Source organism: Pelophylax lessonae (genome assembly GCF_965119305.1).
Source record: "Pelophylax lessonae genome assembly, chromosome: 4".
NCBI lineage: Eukaryota > Metazoa > Chordata > Amphibia > Anura > Ranidae > Pelophylax > Pelophylax lessonae.
This window is the reverse complement of record NC_138771.1, coordinates 555,074,834-555,093,435: the sequence shown is the minus strand read 5'-3', so window position 1 is coordinate 555,093,435 and position 18,602 is coordinate 555,074,834. Positions and strand designations below refer to the sequence as shown.

At 46.7% G+C, this 18,602-nt stretch overlaps 1 protein-coding gene across 1 annotated transcript in view; it reads left to right on the top strand.

Moving 5' to 3' along the window:
* Window positions 1-18,602, top strand: part of DBNL (drebrin like) — a 76,623-nt gene that overhangs the window by 35,957 nt on the left and 22,064 nt on the right. Inside the window, exons 5-6 of the mRNA XM_082256926.1 lie at window positions 5,321-5,464; window positions 12,920-12,997. Coding sequence (XP_082113052.1) covers window positions 5,321-5,464; window positions 12,920-12,997 — 222 coding nt within the window. The remainder of the gene's footprint in view (window positions 1-5,320; window positions 5,465-12,919; window positions 12,998-18,602) is intronic.

Here is an 18,602-nt window from a genome sequence, read left to right as displayed (position 1 = left end):
TTGCTGCTTTGACATGTTAAGAGGAAGGCAGACCATTTGTAGGTCCTAAGCGTTTTAATTCTTCCACATGGATCTGACGGAGGTCATGGGAACCAGAGCTTTTTTCTTTTGCAGAGCAGGCTTTATTTGACAGTACATGGGTATAGATGGCACAAGAGGTGGGTGATCACTGCATCCACAGGGCAAAACACATGTGTCCCAGCAACAGAAGTCATAGGGACACAAGCAGCACTCAGAAGGCAGCTCCTAGGAGATGTGAAGGGATCTCTGCAACAATAAAAACAACAAAAAGCACCAATACATTTGTTTTTAGTGTGTTATGCTGCACCCAGAGTGGTGTTTTTGTTTTGTTTTTTATTTGAGCAGATAATGCAAAAATTGTGAATAGCTGAGTTATTCTTTAGGCACAATTCACACCACACTAACCCCTGGCAATACCCTTTCTTAGTGTTGGTGCGCTGTGGTACTATTTGCTCTTAAAAAAACAATCCACTTTACTAACACACTTGCATTGCAGTGCACCACAAAGCTCAAAGCTTGGCAATACACTACTGTACATTTTGTTGTGCTGTGTTACAAAATAATTGGGGCATTAGGCAGCCTTTTCAAATGATGTAACACATGGCAAAACACGCAGATGCGTGCATTAATGGTGTAAACCCAGCTTTAATGTACTTCTACAGCATGTTAGTTTATTCAGTATTTACTTTTGATTGGCCCTATTTGTTTAAGTCAGTCAGTTAGTACGTCATTGAATGTTTGACATTGCTGATCTCATTGCAGTGGTCTCTAGATGTGGACAACCATTGAAGAGACCATCTCCGACTTCCTGCATTGGTGCTGTTCATTGAATTCTGCAAGCAGTGCTGCTGCTGTGTGCAGCTGCCATTGCATTTTTACGGAGTATGTGCAAAGTTCTTGTGTTCTTTTGAGATCATATGCATTATGGAAAAACTGACAAGAGCAGGCTACTGTATTAGAAGACTGCCTCTAAAGCAGTGCCTTTACACTTGCAGAATGATCTTATGCCACAGATTGGGAAGAAGTGAAAGCAGCTGGGTACTCTAAGGCACCTAGTTGTAATGTACTGTTCTTCCAGAATGATACAGAATTTCTATTCTCTAGACTAGAGAATAGAAATTTAAAGCTATGTTCTGTTTCTTGACTGAATGTTTGTGCTATTGGAGCAGTTATATTTTGCTATTAAGAATCTGTGTTTTTTTCTTAATTCTTTGCCTGTGCTGTAGCCATAGTCTCGTGATGCTTGGACCATTTTTATTTTCTGGATTTGCTCTTTCAATTTTTCTGAGCTCAGCCCTTCTCTGCCTGCCCTTTGATTGTCCTCAGAGATACATATTTCCTTCCACATAAAGCTAGGAACTGGAGTCTTTAATCTTCCTCCTCAACCACAGCTCATCCTTGTTGAGTCATCTGAGAAACCGCTTCACATGCTTTATATTTCTACCTGGAAAATGCTTTCTGGATTTTTCATTTTTATGGTTACTCTTTTATGTCTTTTAATGCAAAAAGTTTAGGAACTGACCACCTTCTTAAACCTAGTGCAGAATCAGACCTACCATGTTCTTAACCGATTAGGGAAGGAATCCACAACTTGCAGCTCAGGGGCAGACTGACAACTCGTGGGGCCCTTCTGTGTCCTGGCCACACTCAAGCCACGCTACCCACAATACATATGTTGGTCCCTACCCCTTTTTAGCTGCAGAGGCAGCAGCTGAGGATGTACACTTGCTGCTGCAGGAATTATACCCTGTGTTGCATTTGGCGGCTAATTGCGACCCATTCAAGTGAATAGGGCCACTCTGCAAGCGCCCTGCAGCCATGAGCAGTTGCAGCATGCTATTGTGGGATCCAAGAGGTTAAAGCAGGTGATGAGGAGGCAACACAACACCTCCTTGTCACTTACTTTAACCACTTGGTCACTGTACTGCACATGTGGTTGAACGGCCTTTGCAGATCTGCCCCATGCCAAGCATGACAGGGTGTATAATTTCTGCTGCAGCTGCAACGTGTACACCCCTTGCCACTGCAGATAAAGGGGGTGTTGTTGGGGTGGGGGTAAAAACAGGGCTAAACTATGTCCTGAGCTCCCTATCACAGTTGGTTTTCAAGGAACCCCTGACTGGAGGACAGTGTGTGTCCCCTGGGGATGAGGGCAACAGAGGGGACCCCTGGGGATGAGGACCGAGAGTAGCAGGTGGCATCTCTTTGATTTGGGGAGAGGTGGGCAAGAGGATGGGTGGGGTCGCTTCTGAAATGGAGAAGACTTGTGCTTGTGGGGGATGGGTCAGGCCTTACATCCCCCCCCCCCCCGTTAGCACAAGGCCTCTCCCCTCCAAAAGCGCACTCCCCCCCCCCCCCCCCCCTCCGGCACATATCCTCTTGCACCCCCTATCCATCACTTATGCATGTGTGCATCCTAGTTACCTGCCCACCCCACACCCTTCCTGCTTACTGTGTCCCCCTCCTCTATCTATAAACTATGCACAAAACCTCAGATAATCAGCATGGCTCTTGCAGTTTATTGCTCCTTCTCTGTGGCTCCTCCTCCTGTCTTGGCACATCAGGGCCGAGGAGGATCTTCAGTGAACTCTCTGTATAGTGTGCATGCTCAGGAGGGAGAGATGCTGGTGTTGGCTGCTACAGAGGGGTGATCGCTGTGTGAGAGAGCCTGGGCATCCCTTAAGAAATGCAGTGACTGTGTCCTGAGTGCCTGACACTAGCAAACCCCTGGCAGGCCAGTTACCGGAGCTCAGTGGTGGAACTGGTACCTGCTCTAGGATAAGTACAGGTTCCTTGGCACAGAGGTACTCTCATGGGGCCCCCTACTGGCTCCGGGCCCTAATGGTCAGTCTGCCTCTGAGCTTAGTATCCATGCTCTTCAGAACATTTACAATTTCAAGCACATTGGGAAGGGGTCTCCAAACCTTCTAAACAAAGGGCCAGTTTGCTGTCCTTTAGGCTTACTTACTGTTTACTGTCCTTTTGGTTTAAATAAGAGGAATAGTGCCCCATTGTTTATCAATGAATGGAATAGCGCCCCTTTATTGCTATCAAATGGAGGAATGGTGTCCCATTGTGTGTCATTGGTAGGAATGGTGCCCCATCATTGGCATCAGTGGGAGCAATTTTATCAGATTCTTGGTCATTGGGAAATATAGTCATTGTTGGAGGAGGGCAAATCCAGAGGCTACCGCTCCCTCCGCCCGCAGCCCACTTGGTTAAGACCTACTGCCCATTTACCTGCTCCTGGTGGACACCTGTTCACAGACTGAGCCATCCAGCACAGCCCCCACTGATATTGTCACTGGTGACTCTGCCTGGCGCAGCGTTGATCTGGAACTGACTCCTCCATCCCTCTGGACCTGTGTTAAAACCACCAGCTTACCGAGAAGAATGACGATCTGCATGAATATGTTTTAAATCGTTTGAGTGCAATCTTTTATTTAACGTATGTTTTTAATTATTAAATACACTTAGATGGCTGTGCCTTCTTTTTCATTCTGTATTATCAGTGGGAGGAATAAAGGCAAGCAAAGGGCTGCAGTTTGGAGACCACTGATATAGAGTAACAGAAACCTTATGGTTACTGCATGAAAAAGCTTGCTGCCTGTTGTGAATTCATGTTTTTTTGTGAATTTTCATCTACTTTTAATTTCTTTATTTTGAGCCTTTACAATAGTCTTAGTTCTTCTGGCTGCTATGGGTGATCTGTACATCGAATTCCCTGTTTGTACAGTTATGGCTGCTGGAGAGGACACAAATTTGCTAGCCATTGTAGTTTGCAGACTGCTTTAGGGGAAACTACAGGGCATGTATGGTCTCAGGAGTAATCTTAGAAATCCAGCCAGTACTGGCATTTGAAGTCTAAAGCCAGGTACACACAGCCCGAATGTCGGGAGACATTTGGCGGTTCAAAAAAACCTGGCTGACGTTCCGCCCATGTGTAGGTAGGTAGGTAGGTCGGTCGGTCTGTCTGTTCCTGTCAGACGTGCATGCTGGAAAACCAGTTGGCCAATGGAAAACCATTTCAGCCAATGCCTGAGAGCGCTGACCAGAGTGTGGTGGTGGTGGGGGCACTAAAGCTCAGCGGGGGGAGATCACTGTATTTGGCATAGTGAGTACAATGGCTCCAACTGGAGCTGACAGTTTTTTTGTTTTTTTTTTTTTCATCCAACCTAGCTCAGTGTATACCAGGCTTAAGTGTAAACTTAATGTGGTTTATTTACTAAAGCTCGGAGCTTGCTTCTGCATAGAAGCCAATCCGCTTCCAGGTTTTAATACCAAAGCTTATTAGAGCAAACTAAAGTTAGAAGCTGATTGGCTTCCGTGCACAGCTGCACCAGTTTCTTAGTCATACAGCTTTAGTAAATCGACCCCATTGTGTTGTATTACCCCCTTAAATATCTTCATGGCAAGGTCTATTTCAGTTTTTGTGTCTTCACAAAGTATTATTTGACTTTGTAATGACTTAATGCAGTGCAGGGATATCATTCTGTTAAAAATCCCCATGTGATAAAAGAAGCTAGTAAGTCATTCAGCTTGTCTGTAAACCATCCAAAATTGGTGGAGGTGCCCTTAAACATTGCCCTCAAAATGACGTCAATATTGAAAAAAAAAAAACTGTACATACAGATTCATGCATGAAATTTAAAAGCCTGAGGAATTTGGTACAAATCAGAATAATCTTGTATGAGCGCATGAAGAGCAGTCATGACAATTTATAAAAGCAAACATGGAGACATTTTAAAGTCTTTATAAACTTTAGCGTAGCTGCTATGAGCTCATTTACAAGAATGTCGCCCCAGTTTGACCCTATGACTGAAAGTGAAAGGAAGCGCAAATATTTTTTTAGATCAATTTTTCTAAAATGTCAACTATACCATGGCTTTTTTTTTTTTTTTTTTTTGGCGCTATTTCTGGTCACATGCTCTGCAGTTTGTGTACTACAATTCCCATAGAACTGAGTACATCTGCACGTAGATGTGTGTAGTTCACCTCGAGCATGAGCAGAAGGTTCACATATATAAGGGAGAACAAATGTAGCCACACTTATACAGGAAGTTTGAGCATAGCAAACAAAAAAAAAAATCTTTCATTTGAGAGATGGAAAAGAGAGATAGGATATACCTAACATATTGCATGTTTTTAATATTATAAATGTATGTTTAGTTTCACTTTGTAGGCCTGTCTTTCGGCTATGTTTTCCAGCCAGGTTCAGCTAGGTTGGTTTACACAGAGTTTTCATTATTGCACTTGCTGTCTTTTTTTATTCTCCTACATTTTTTTTTTTTTCCCTAAGGGAGCCCATGTCACAATCAATGCCCGTGCTGATGAGGATGTAGAACCAGAATCTATTATGGAGAAGGTGGGCAAAGCCTCTGGAGCCAACTATAACTTCCATAAAGAGAGTAGCAGAGGCAATGATGCTCCTCAGGGCCCTGTGGTAAGTTTTGGTGTTGAGAAGGAGATTTGGTAGACAGGACCGTGATGCTAAATATGCACAAAAGCTTGATTCTGGGGTGCTTCTGTGAGTTTGTTCTAATCCATATGGCGTGACAATTGCTTTCAGCACAGTACTAGTAGCATTTAGAGGTCTGGGATTTTAGGGGTTATTTTTATGACCTGTTTATTTTAAGCATCGGGTATTGGTAAATTGTAAGTGTTAGGCTGACATGTAAATATAGCCATGGATAAAGTGTTGGTGTGAAGATGTCTTTCAGATTTTCCTTACTGTGTCCCTGCTAGAGAGAGTCACCCTTCTATTTTGCTCCAAGTATTTTTGGTTACAATTTCTGTCAGCATGTTCTACTACTTCGAGAAGATATTGTGTCTTGGTCAAGCCAAAAACATCTGTAGTGTCACGTTTGGATACCTGAGGCTTGTGTGAGTGCCCCCCCCCCCCCCCCCCCAAACAGGACAAACTGTTTCCAAATTCCCCAAATAGTGTGACTGTGTGTATGCAAGACATATGAATATTCCAGCTTGTTTGATACCAAGTACCAAAACTGCCTCTGTATGGATTGTAATTATTTGGTTCTATCCAGCTCAGTAGATTGCCTTTTAAAAAAGGCCTGGATTCAGACCCCTGGTGTAGTGTTGTTACTTGAAGGATGCTATAATCTATCTATACAGATACAAGTGTGTCCATTCTCATTAACCGAATCTGAGCAGCAAATTTTATTAGTTTTGGCTTTTTACCAAATTTTATAAGGTGTTTTGTATACCTGCTAAACCGAGGTATGTCCCAAGGCTAAGTTTTTTGTACTTTTTCAAAAGATTATGCTTTGCTGGTGTGTTTTTTTTTTTTTTACCTTCCTCTGGATCAACTGTGGGTATAGGATTGTAAACATAGGATTGCAAATTTTTGTTTTTTCTCTTTCGTTCATTGACAGACACAGCTCCATGTCTTCTAGGCCCTTGGGCTTATGCGGCTCTCTTCAGGAGTAGGACTAGGTGGAAACAATTTTGGCTACGACCCTGAGGCAGTCCCAGGTGGTATACCATCACTTCCTTCTATAGGACTTCAGTTTTTTCTGCCTAGTCAGAAGTAAGGCCCTGGCTTCCTGCTGGGATCTGTGGTCCTCGCATTTTTTCCTTTTTAAATTGAATTTTCTCTTTTTTCTGTTCCTGTGTGAGCTACAATCAACCTGTTCCTGTGTGAACTACAATCAACAGCTGGACTGGGCGGCACACTGGATATCCTAGATCCTTATGGTTTTCCCAGTCTGGCCTGCGAGCGCGACACAACTATTAGCTCCGCGCTAGGTTGGAGGCGACATAGCCCCACGAGGTCGCATATCCCTGGTCACGACCGCAGTCGCGATCAGTTGCAGCGTACCTCGGACCCAGCACCCCCATTCCAAGATAGTGCAGTGGACTGCAGGGAGTGTAGCCTGCCTAATGCCAAGGTGTTGCTGAGTAGTGTCCCTCCTCTTTTTTTCTCTGGGAACTGCTGGGGTGGTCACGGGCCCTCCTTGGTGAAGGTAGGTGTCCCTTCCATGTCCTTCCTCCCCTCACTTAGTGCTTGGCTGAAAACCCTCTTTTGGTTGGGACTTTTTGGCAACTATCTAAACAAATATTAATACAAGTAAGGCCGAAAAGGTCTATTCTTTAAAAGCTTATTTTATATTTATTTATACAGAACACCATAAAATCTTCAAATATGCAAATAATGTATCAGAAAGATTACATCACATTGATTCATATGCGTGGATACATATGGAATTATCTGTGGTATATGCTGAGTTTCAAGCCAGTGGTAAATAATTCCAACCCGTTTCGAGGTTTATTTTGTATATATCTTCATCAGGGATTGCAATACCACTCTGAAAGGTGCAATAAGCTACCATCTTTCCAAATACAGCTGCAGCTCCCACATTAGAAAAGCACTCCATCCATCACCACCAGATTGATGCAAAAGCCTAGCAAGAAACTAAGCCTCCTCATGGGGTAGATATTTATATAGAAAAGAATATTCAATAAAAATGTGTATACATACATATCACTATATATGCTTGCCTCTCCTTCCCAGTAAATAATTGGTGTCATAATATAACCACAGGTCCATACCTCTCTTGTTTATGTAGGGAAATGCTGATGAGAAATTTAGCCAATCCTGTGGAAATTAGGCAGATGGTCATAGGTCTGTATACTCTCCTATTGGCACCCTTTAATAAAGGGAGTGAGAGAGGAGAGAACCCATTGATTGCCACTGCAGTCTTCATATTTAATGTCAGAAAGGGCACTTTTCCCCCCTCCCATGTCCTTCCTCCCCTGGTGGACTAGTACTTCCCTGGGGTCCCAGGGCCCGCGTGGCACCATTTTGCCGTGGATGGTTTTTACTAGCCTCGGTGGCCATGTTTGTGTAGTCTGGTGGCCATGTTTTGGGTTTCTTTTTGTAATCTATTGTGGCAGCCATTTTCTTGTAGTCCGGTGCAGCGACGTGCAGCGGGGGCCTCTAGTGTCAGTGTCAGCACTTCCTCTTCCTCCTTGATCGCAATGTGGCAGGCTGTTTGGCACTCTCCAGCTCTGGGGTGTTGAGTCTCTGTGGGTATAGGATCCTTCCTCTGCTATATACAGCACAGCGGGTGTGCTGATACTTGTGATGCTCGAATCGTTATTTTCTTTTGTGCACAGTGCGGCTCTGCTTTAACCATGGAGCCCCTGGAACGTGTTTCGCCACCTGACCCACTCCTGGAAGCTGCGGGACCCTATGGATCTCAGTCTGCCCTGTCACTTGTGTCAAAGGTTGATTTGGCCGTACCCTAGCAAAAAACGCCCCCGCCTTCACCTGTCCCCTCTGCTTCCTCCGAGTCTGAGGTGGATGTGTCCCGTGTGGATGCGAGTCAGCCCACTGGGTCTGCGTCCACGCACCCTGAGTGCCCTAACAGTGAGGATGAATCCTCCTCCTCTGCAGCCGCGCATGAAAAAGCGTTGGTGGAGGCATTGATTGTGTCAGTGCGGGAAACTTTTAAGTTGGAGGACTCAGCTGATGTTGAGTCGGCGACGCAGGTGCAGTTTGATACCCGCAGATCTTCCAAGGTGACTAAGGTGTTCCCCTTTCCTGCCTATTTTGACGAGATTGTCACTAGTCAGTGGGGTTCCCAAAATGCATGGTTGGAATATCTAAGCATTTCGCTAGGAGATATCCCTTTGAGGAGTCTCTCCTAAAGAAACTGACTCTCGGTGGACTTTCAGGTTTCCAGGCTAAATAAGGCCACACTTTTGCCGGTGGAGGATTCTCCATCCTTTAAGGATCCTGTGGACAAGAGAGCTGAGGCTCTGGTCCGTTACCTTTTCACCGTGGCAGGTTCAATGTTGAAGCCAGTGTTTGCTATCACCTTGGTATCCCAGACCTTAATGGAATGGGCAAAAGTTTTACGCCAGGATCTGGAAGGGGGCCAACAACCTCCTGAGCTGGCGGAGATGGCTGATCAGTTGATCCAGGGACTACAGTACATCTGTAATGCATCTTTGGATGCAGCCCCTTGGCTGGTAGGGTATCTGTGACGGCGATGATTCTTCGCCGCATGGTTTGGTTGAAGTATTGGTCGGCTGACCAGGCTTCTAAAAAGGTGCTGACTGATCTACCTTTTGTAGGTGACCGTTTGTTCAGTGCCTCTATGGAAGAGATCATTAAGGGCCTTACGGGAGGTAAGAGTATTTTACTTTCCGCAGGTGGCTAAAGGCAAGGAACCTCGTCATAAGCATGGTCCTTTTTTCTCAGCTCATAAGCGGCCTTTTCGTCCGTCTGGTTCCCAGGAAAAGGGGTCTAGATCCACCCGTAACTTCGCGGGAGGCTCCAAGAGACCCTGGAATGGTAAGTCAAAAGTGGGTGCTGCTGGTTCCTGCAGACAAGCCTTCTCCAGCCACATCTGGGGTGGGGGGGGGGGGCGTCTTCGCCTCTTTCCGGACCAATGGACCTTGCTCATTGAGGTCAAATGGGTCCACGAGTTGATTCGGTTACAAGATCGAGCTTCGGTCCTTGCCTCCGGCAAAGTTCTTTCCTTCCAATCTACGCCTGTCTCACGATCAGCTGCAGGGCCTCTATGGGGCAGTGCAGGACCTGTTAGCACAAGGAGTCATTGTGCCGGTTCCAGAGTCGGAACGTTTTTTAAGGTTTTTATTCAAATCTGTTTACCGTTCCCAGGAAGGAAAGCAAGGTTCGTCCGATGTTGGACCTCAAGGCTCTGAACCAAGTTGTGCGGATTCAGAAATTTCGGACGGAGTCCATCCGCACGGTAGTGGCTTTCCTTCATCAAGGGGATTATCTGGCTTCTATCGATTTCAAGGACGCTTGCCTTCATATTCCAATATATGTTGGGCACCATCGTTTTTCTTCGTTTTGCCGTGGTTGAGGAGCATTATCAATTTGTGGCGTTACCCTTTGGTCTCGCTTCAGCTGCTTTGGTGTTCACAAAGGTTTTGTCCCCCGGTGTTGGCCTTGCTTCGGCAGAAGGGGATCGCGGGTTACCAGGACGATCTGCTTCTGCATGCAGAGTCTTCTTCAGCTCTAGTAGTCATCTTGGCCATTACTGTGCGAACTCTACAGGAGTTCGGATGGACACTGTATTTTTAGAAATCGCCTTTGACTCCATCCACCAAGCTGGGATTACTTGGGTCTGACGCTGGATTCAGCATTGGCCCGGGTGTTTCTTCCACAGGCGAAACTACTGAAGTTGCAGGATGTGATTCAGCTCCTGTTCAACTGTCGGTCATTGCTCAGGACTTTCATGCAAGTGCTGGATCTGATGGTTTCCACTTTCCAGGCGGTTCCATTTTGCGCAGTTCCATACCAGACCTCTGCAAAAAATTATTCCGGCCAAATGGAACAAGGATCTGCTGTTGTTGGACGATCTAAACCTGTTGAGTCTGGGTACGAGGGGGTCTCTAATATGGTGGCTCTGCTCCCCTGCACTTCGCCTGGGAAAATCCTTTCTTCCCCTGTATTGAACAGTAATTACAATGAATGCCAGTCTGTCTGGGTGGGGAGGTGTCTTGGGAGTGTACTCGGCCCAAGGTGTTTGGACTCGAGAGGAGTCCAGTCTGCCGATAGACACCCTGGAGATTCGGGCGATCGGACTTTTGTCCCAGTGGATGTATCGTCTGCAGGGATGCCCTGTGAGGATACAACGGGACAATGCTGTGGCATATGTCAATCATCAAGGGGGCACAAGGAATGCCCTGGCGGCCTGGGAAGTCATCCTGAGGTGGGCGGAACTATATGTTCTGGCCTCCTCTGCTGTGCACATTCCTGGGGATAGAGAATTGGCAAGCGGACTGTGTCAGTCGGCAGATGTTGGTTTGGGGAGAATGGTCTCTTCACCTGGAGGTGTTTCATTAGCTGTGCCTTCGGTGGGGGACTCATGATGTGGACTTGTTGGCCTCCCATCTCAACAGGAAGGTGCAGAGGTTCGTGGCAAGGTCTCGGGATCTTCTGGCCGATGCCCTGGTGGCCCTTTGGGGTCATTGTCTGATTTACGCTTTTCCTCCAATACGCAGAATCAAGGTAGAAGGGATCCAGTCATTCTGGTGGCACCAGACTAGCCTCCCCAGGCTTTATATCCGGGCCTGGTAAGACTGGTAGCAGACGTCCCTTGGAAACTTCCTCTCAGGGAAGATCTTCTGTCTCTGAGAGCAATCGATCATCCTGCTTTACAGTTGCTGGCTTGAACAGCCTGGCCAGGTACTGAAGGACAGAGGGCTGTCGGAGTCGGTGATTCCTACGCTGTTAAAAGCTAGGAAATCTACTTCCAGGAAGGTTTATCATCAAGTTTGGAAGGAGTACATTGTTTGGTGTCAGTCTGGGGGGGGGGATTTCTCCCTGTTCCTTTTCTTTCTCTCGCCTGTTGGAGTTTCTACACCTATTTGTAGAAACTCTGTTTGGCTCTGGGCACCATCAAGGGCCAGATTTTCGCTTTTGTCATATTTTTCCAAAGGCAGTTGGCGGCGAAGTCCTTGGTTCACACCTTTTTGCAGGGAGTTTGCCATCTGGCTCCTCCGGTGCAATCCCTGGTACCTCCGTAGGATCTCAATTAAGTACTGTCGGTACTTCAAAAGCCTCCTTTTGAAAACATTTGTGAACTTCCTTTGCTCACTTTCGCAGAAGGTGGCCATTTTGGTTGCTATTACTTCTGCGCGTAGGGTGTCAGAGTTGGCTGCCTTGTCCTGTCGGTCACCTTACCTTGTGGTTCACAGGGACAAAATGGTGTTGCGTCCCTGTCAGGCATTGCTTCCTTAGGTTGTTTCGGGGTTTCATTTGAATAAACATATTGTGTTGCCGTCCTTGTGTCCTAAGCCAAAACATCCTAAAGAAATTGCTCTACATTCCTTGGATGTAGTCAGGGCAATTTGGGTGTACCTGGCGATAATGGAGTTGATTCGGAAATCTGATTCTTTGTTCTTACGAATGGACCTCGTAGGGGCAGGCCGCATCTGCTGCGACCATTTCTAGATGGATCAGGCAGAAGGTGGTGCAGGCCTATTCTATTAAGGGTCGGGTTCCTTCTTTCCCTGTCAAGGCGCATTCTACAAGGGTGCTTAGTGCAAGGCAGCTACGTGGTCATCTGTACACACATTCACAAAGTTTTATAAAGTGGATGTACTTGCATCTTCGGATGCTGCTTTTGGCCACAAAGTTTTGCAGGCTGCGGATGCAGAGGCTCCCGCCTCTTGAGGGGGTGTGTGTGTTTTTTATTTATTTTTTTTCCTGGTGGTGAGCCTCAGTTGTTCCTGATTGAGGTACTCTTATACCTGGTTGGCTATGTTTAGCCTTGTTGGGGATTTTATGTATTGCTGTGTTTTTTCCCACCCCTCATGTTGACACTGCTTTGGGACATCCCAATGGTCTAAGAAGACAGGGAGTGGTGTCAGTCAGTGAACAAAAGAGAAAACTGGATTTTTGTCTTACCGTAAAATCCTTTTCTATGAGGTTCACTGACTGACACAGCACCCGCCCCTCTGTTGGGGGTTGAGTTCTGTATTCTTCTGACAGTGCTTGTTACAAACTGAAGTCCTATAGCCAGAAGTGATGGGATACCCTCTGGGACTGCCTCAGGGGCATATCCAAAATAGTTTCCGCATAGTCCTACTCCTGAAGAGAGAGCAGCATAAGCCTAAGGGTCTAGATGACATGGAGCTGTGTCCGTCAGTGAACCTCAGAAAAGGATTTTACGGTAAGACAAAAATCCAGTTTTTTTTTTTTTTCCACCTCTTTTTTATCGGTTGAACTAGATAAAGTTTTTTGTGTGGTGTGTTTTTTTTCTTTTTTTTTTTTTTTCCCAACCAGACTATGTAACTATGGACAGTTTAGAAGGTACCACTGACCCAGATAATTCTAGTAAAAACAAAAAGTGGTGCACGTTTAGCTAAATCTGTGTTTCTTTTTCTCTTTTCACAGGGTTCTGTTTACCAGAAAACAAACGCAATGTCTGAAATTAAACGCGTAGGAAAAGAAAACTTTTGGGCTAAGGCAGAGGTGAGCTTATTCTCCGAACGGCAATATAAACATATCATTGTGACATTCCAGTGTATGGAGAGCAGAGCTGGGCAACCATCCATGGTCAGATTTTTATAGTGAAATATGGGCAGTAAGCGTTTGTTCAAAGCTCCCACCACTGCAAGTTTTCTGCCCATGTTCTGAATGTTCTGATAAGCTCTATGCGTGGTGAAGATGACTGAAAAGGAACAATTTCTGGTTGTTTGACCCTGCTGTTAACCCTTTGTGTGCTTCACGAGTGTTTATTAAGAATCAATCACAATGTTCAAATTGGTCTTGTCTCTTATAGATATCAGGCTGCATTATGGCTAGCCTAAAGGCAGTATACAGCCTTTTCAATCACTATTTAGCTATGCTTGTGAAAGAGGTCAGCCCAACACTGTTGTGGTGTTTTAATAAACCTTTTTTCTCTTTCTTTGGTTAATGGACACCGTCGGGTTATGCTGCCCCCTACAGGAGTAGGACACTAGGCAGGAAAAAGCTTGGGCAGTCCCAGGGGGTATACTCCCACTCTCAGCTATAGGTATTCAGTTTTTTTCTGCCTAGTCAGGAGTAAGGACCTGGTTCCTTGCTGGGATCTCTGGTACTGGCAATTTTTTCCTATCTTTGTTTTTGTTCCTGTGAGAATCCACTATCAACTGCCGGACTGGGCGATAGACTGTATAATCTAGATTCAGCGGGTCCCCCCAGTCTGGCCAGTGAGCACGTGCAGGCCTCTGCTCCGCGCTAGGTCGGCCGCAAAATAGCCCCACTGGACGGGGGCTGGCCTGCTAGTTAAACGTTTTGCGAGGGCGCATACGACCTGGCCTCGGCCTGAGTCGCAGTGTTTTTCCCGGCTGACAGCCTCCCCTATTCCGATGGAGAGGTAGTCTGTCAGGAGTGGTGCCCACCCGGTTCCTGGTATAGTAAGTAGCTGTCCCCTCTCTAACCCTGGAGGTGTTTGGGGTGGACATGGGCTCCATAGACCCCCGGGTTCCCCTCCTTCCCACGTAGCGTTCCCCCACCTTCTTGGTGGTCCACTGCAGACTTGTTACCCCTCATCTGCCCACAACCCCCCCCCCCCCAATGAGGTGGCCATACCTTTTAGATCGGTCTGGGGTGTCAATCTGGCGATTGGGGGGAGCATGCCGCTGGCGAGCGGAATGATCGACCTTTAGGAGGGGGCTGTACCCTGGTGGGGGCTCTTACCAGGGCCCCCCTTCCTGCTGGGATTGTGTTCAGTGCTTTTGGGATTCCCCCTGGGCCTTCAGGAGCCACATGGCGCTGTAATTTTTTTGTAACCTTTTGTGCTGTAGATTGGCGGCCATGTTTGTGTAGCCTCGGCAGACATTTTCTTGTGGTTTTCCACATCGAAAATAACGGCGGCAGCCATCTTTTTGAATCTGTATGACTCTGATTTTGGCGGTGGAAGCCCCTCACCCCCTAATGCTGACTCCTGCTTTTTTCTCTTCCTGATCGCCGCATGGTGTGCAGTTTGCCTGATGTCGAAGGTGCCTGATCGTTGGTGAGTCTTTGTGGGGTTTTCTCTCTGCTATAGCAGTGGTAGTGCTCTGTGCTGGACCCTGTGGTGCCGCCAGCGAGTGCAGTGGGGGTGTCCCTAGCGGTGTTGCACACTTTTTTTGTGTGGGTCTCCCTCATCTCTAATTTGCTAAGTCTGCTCTGGCTCTGTCCACGAAGCTGAACTATCTGGGCCTTACTCTGGCCTCGGTCTTAGCCAGAGTGCTTCCACCTGGACAAACTTCAGAAATTGCACGCTGCGATTCACTTCCTGCTGTCCAACAGATGGTCGTCCCTCCAGACTTGCATGCAGGTGCTGGGTCTTATGGTGTTTATACCTTTTGAGGCAGTTCCATTTGCACAGTTCCATACAAGGTCCCTGTAAAGGGAGATTCTGACCAAATGGGACAAGACTCACCAGTCTCTGGACAATCCGATCCAGGTGAGTCGGGGAACGAGGGAGTCCCTGATTTGGTGGCTTCGTTTTCTGGCGCTTTGGCTGGGTAAATCCTTCCTTCCCCTTGTGTTGGACAGCGGATGCCAGCCTGTCCGGCTGGGGAGGTGTCCTTGGCAAGCATTCTGCTCAAGGGATCTAGATTCTGGAAGAGTCCAGACTACCAATCGATGTCTTGGAATTCTGAGCGATCAGACTGTGTCTAGATCATTGGATGGATCGTCTTCAGGGTTGTCCAGTGCGCATTCAATCGGACTATGCCATGGCCATGGCTTATGTCAATCACCAAGGGGGCACAAGCAGTGTCCTGGTTGCTCTGGAGGTAGCCGGCATTCTAAGGTGGGCAGAACAGTTTGTTCCAGCTTTCTCCACCGTACACATTCCCAGGGTGGAAAATTGGCAGATGGATTACCTCAGTTGGCAGGTGTTGGACCAAGAGGAGTGATCCATTCATCCAGAGGTGTTTCATCAGCTGTGTCTCTGGTGGGCACCCCCAAGGTGGATTTGTTGGCAACAGAAAGGTGCAGAGGTTTGTGGCTCGGTTAATGGATCCTCTGCTGGACGCCACAGACGTGCTGGTGGCCAAGTGGGGTCAGTATCAGCTGATTTACGTAGGATAGAGGCAGAAGGGATTCCAGTCATCTTAGTGGCTCTGGACTGGCCTTGTTGGGCTTAGATCTAGTACAGCTGGTCGCCAATGTTCCTTGGAAGCTTCCTCCCAGGGAGGATCTGCTGTCCCAAGGACCGATCTTCCATCCTGCTTTACAGTCGCTTGCTTTGGCGTCTTGGCTGTTGAGCGACAGGTGCTGAAGGATAGGGGTTTATCTGAATCGGTGATTCCTACTGTGTTTGAAAGCTAGGAAATCTACTTCTAGGAAGATCTACCATCGTATGTGGAAGACATATAGCGTGGTGTGAGTCGCTTGGGGTTCATCTTTGCTCATTCTCGATGGCTCTCATCTTAACCTGCCTTCAATGGGGGGTTGAACAGAAGTTGGCCTTGAGTACCATCAAGGACCAGGTGTCGGCTTTGGCGGTCTTCTTCCAACAACCTTTGGCCACACACTCCCTGGTTCGTACCTTTCTTTAGGGTGTCGGACTTATGATCACTCCAGGACGGGCTCCTTTGCCACCTTGGGATCTCAATTTGGGGCTTTCAGCTCTACAGAAGCCTCTCTTTGAAAATATTTGGGAAATTCCCCTCCTTACGCTGTCCAAGTAGGTGCCCTTTTTTGGTGGCTATCACCTCTGCGCATAGGGTGTCAAAACTGGCGGTGTTATCCTGTCGTTCACCTTACCTAGTGATTCACAGGGATAAGGTGGTTCTTCGCCCCTGTCCGTCGTCCCTTTCAAAGGTTGTCTGGTTCATTTGAATGAAGACATTGCATTGCCTTCACTGTGTCCCAGGCCTAAACATCCAAAGGAAATTGACTTGCATGTCTTTGATGTGGTCTGGGCAATTAGGGTGTACCAGTGAGCTATGGAGTCTTTCAGGAAGTCAGACTTTGTGCTCACGGTCGGACCACAAAGGGTTGTCCGCTTCCTCCTGCGACCATTTCCACATGGCTCAGAGAGATGGTGGTTCAGGCCTATTCCATCAGGGGTCAGGTTCCTCCTTTCCCCGTCAAGGCGCACTCTACTAGTGACGCCAGCTTGCAAGGTGGCCACCTGGTTGTCTGTGCACATTTTCACAAATTTTTATGAGGTGGATGTGTTATCTGTGGATGTCTCTTTTGGCCGCAAGGTTTTGCAGGATGTTGTTTAGAGGACCTGGTCCTCTTCTTTGAGGGTGTTTTTGTTTTTTTTCAGGTGAGCTCCATGTTACCTGGTTGGCTACGGTTTAGCCTTGGGAACTTTTCTTGCTGTTCCCACCCCTCATTTTTGACACTGCGTTGAGACGTTCCAACTGTCAAGAAGATGAGGAGTTGTCCGTCAATGAACAAAAGAGAAAAATAGGATTTCTGACTTACTGTAAAATCCTTTTTTCATGTGCCACTTGTAAAATCCCCATTCGGTATGCAGCCTCTGCTTTTTGCTTTGCGTTACTACACAATGGTTAATGTTCCTACCTGCAAGTCAAAAGCTGGGTACACACTGTCGGAAAATCAGCTGGTTCAGCAGGAACTGGCCGACTTTCGGTCAGTGTGCACAGCAGCCTGTCTACGACTGGCTTTTGTGAATGGACATGCGGGAAAGCCAGCATCCGATCAGTGCTTGCAGCCAATAGCAGGGGAGAAGGAGAACTGGATAGTCCAATGATTTCAGTTCTGTACTACTGCTCAACATGGTCATCGTGTTATTGGTCATCATCCTCCTCACAGTAAGCTACACATGTTGCTAATTACTGGGTATACAACTTTCTAGTCATATGGGGAGGGGGGCGGAAGAGTCAGTCCCCCTGTCAGAATACAACAGCAGTGATGAAGATCGCCGCACTAACGTCACTTGTTTTGGTACGGCTATCTGTTTTTTTCATTTGTTTTTTAATGCTTGATTGAATGGAAAAAAATCGTAATTTGTACCAAGCTTAATTAAGCCAGCTCATTAAAAACAATGCACTCCCTGTGAAGTAGATATTGCGCCTTTAAAAGTATTAAAGGGAAGCTAAATGATGTAATAATGAGTGTTGGTGCCATATAACAGTTCATTTACAATTATTTATTCTTCTTACAATATCAATATGGAAACCACATCAAAGATTTTAGGGTAAACCCTGCAATCATGGCACCTTTTAACATGAACGTTCCAATCAGGTCTGCCTGTCAGTTTTTCAGACAGACCTGATCGTAAGCTGCATGCAGCCCTGTGTGGTTGTTGTAAATGGATTTGTGTCTCCACTATCTCCAAGTCCTTCCAGCTTGCATGGGGTTACTTGTCCACCGAGGACAAATGGAACGGGTGCAGATATAAAAAAAAACCCTGACATCCCACCTCTTCGGTTTTCCAAACGCTCTAAAATACCACAGGGTGGTGCATCTGGCATGTGTTTTGAACTGTGTGTTTTGAACTGGTGTACCAAAGGGATCCCTCTGGAACAAGCGTACGTGGATATTCAGCTCAGTGAAACCCCTTGGCTCAAGGTGGACCTTCCCTCCTCCCAATAAATCCCACCCGCTGTTAAGATATATGGCCAGACTCCTCGTAGCCGAGTGAGACGATATTATCTCGGGACATTCGCTGTTGTGTATGTCACCGGTCATAGGCCACCCCTGATTCCTTCCAGGTTTTACTGATTGTCAATTCCAACCCCAACTCCAGCTGAATCAGTTTCGCCTTGCGCCATTCCTTACTCCTACGGGCCACAAATCTTTGTCAGAATGTCAACTAATGACAGACCCCCTTTGCCATTTTTAACCAGCAAAGCTGAGAAAAACAGACACTTTCACTTCCTCCTTTAACGAAGTTTAAAAAGTTATGCACTTCATCCTCCCCAATTCGACATGGCCTTTCCTTATCTTATAAGCTACTTTCTCACCCACTGGACCATGTAGACCCACCATACATTGTGTAATAGGAGCCTTTCTTTGGGTTTAGGTTTTCCTTACACCACCTCTTTCCAGCTCTGTCCAAGAAACCGGCTTTAAAATCTTAACACGCTGGTACAGGGTCCCTTTGATTCTACATAAAATGTTT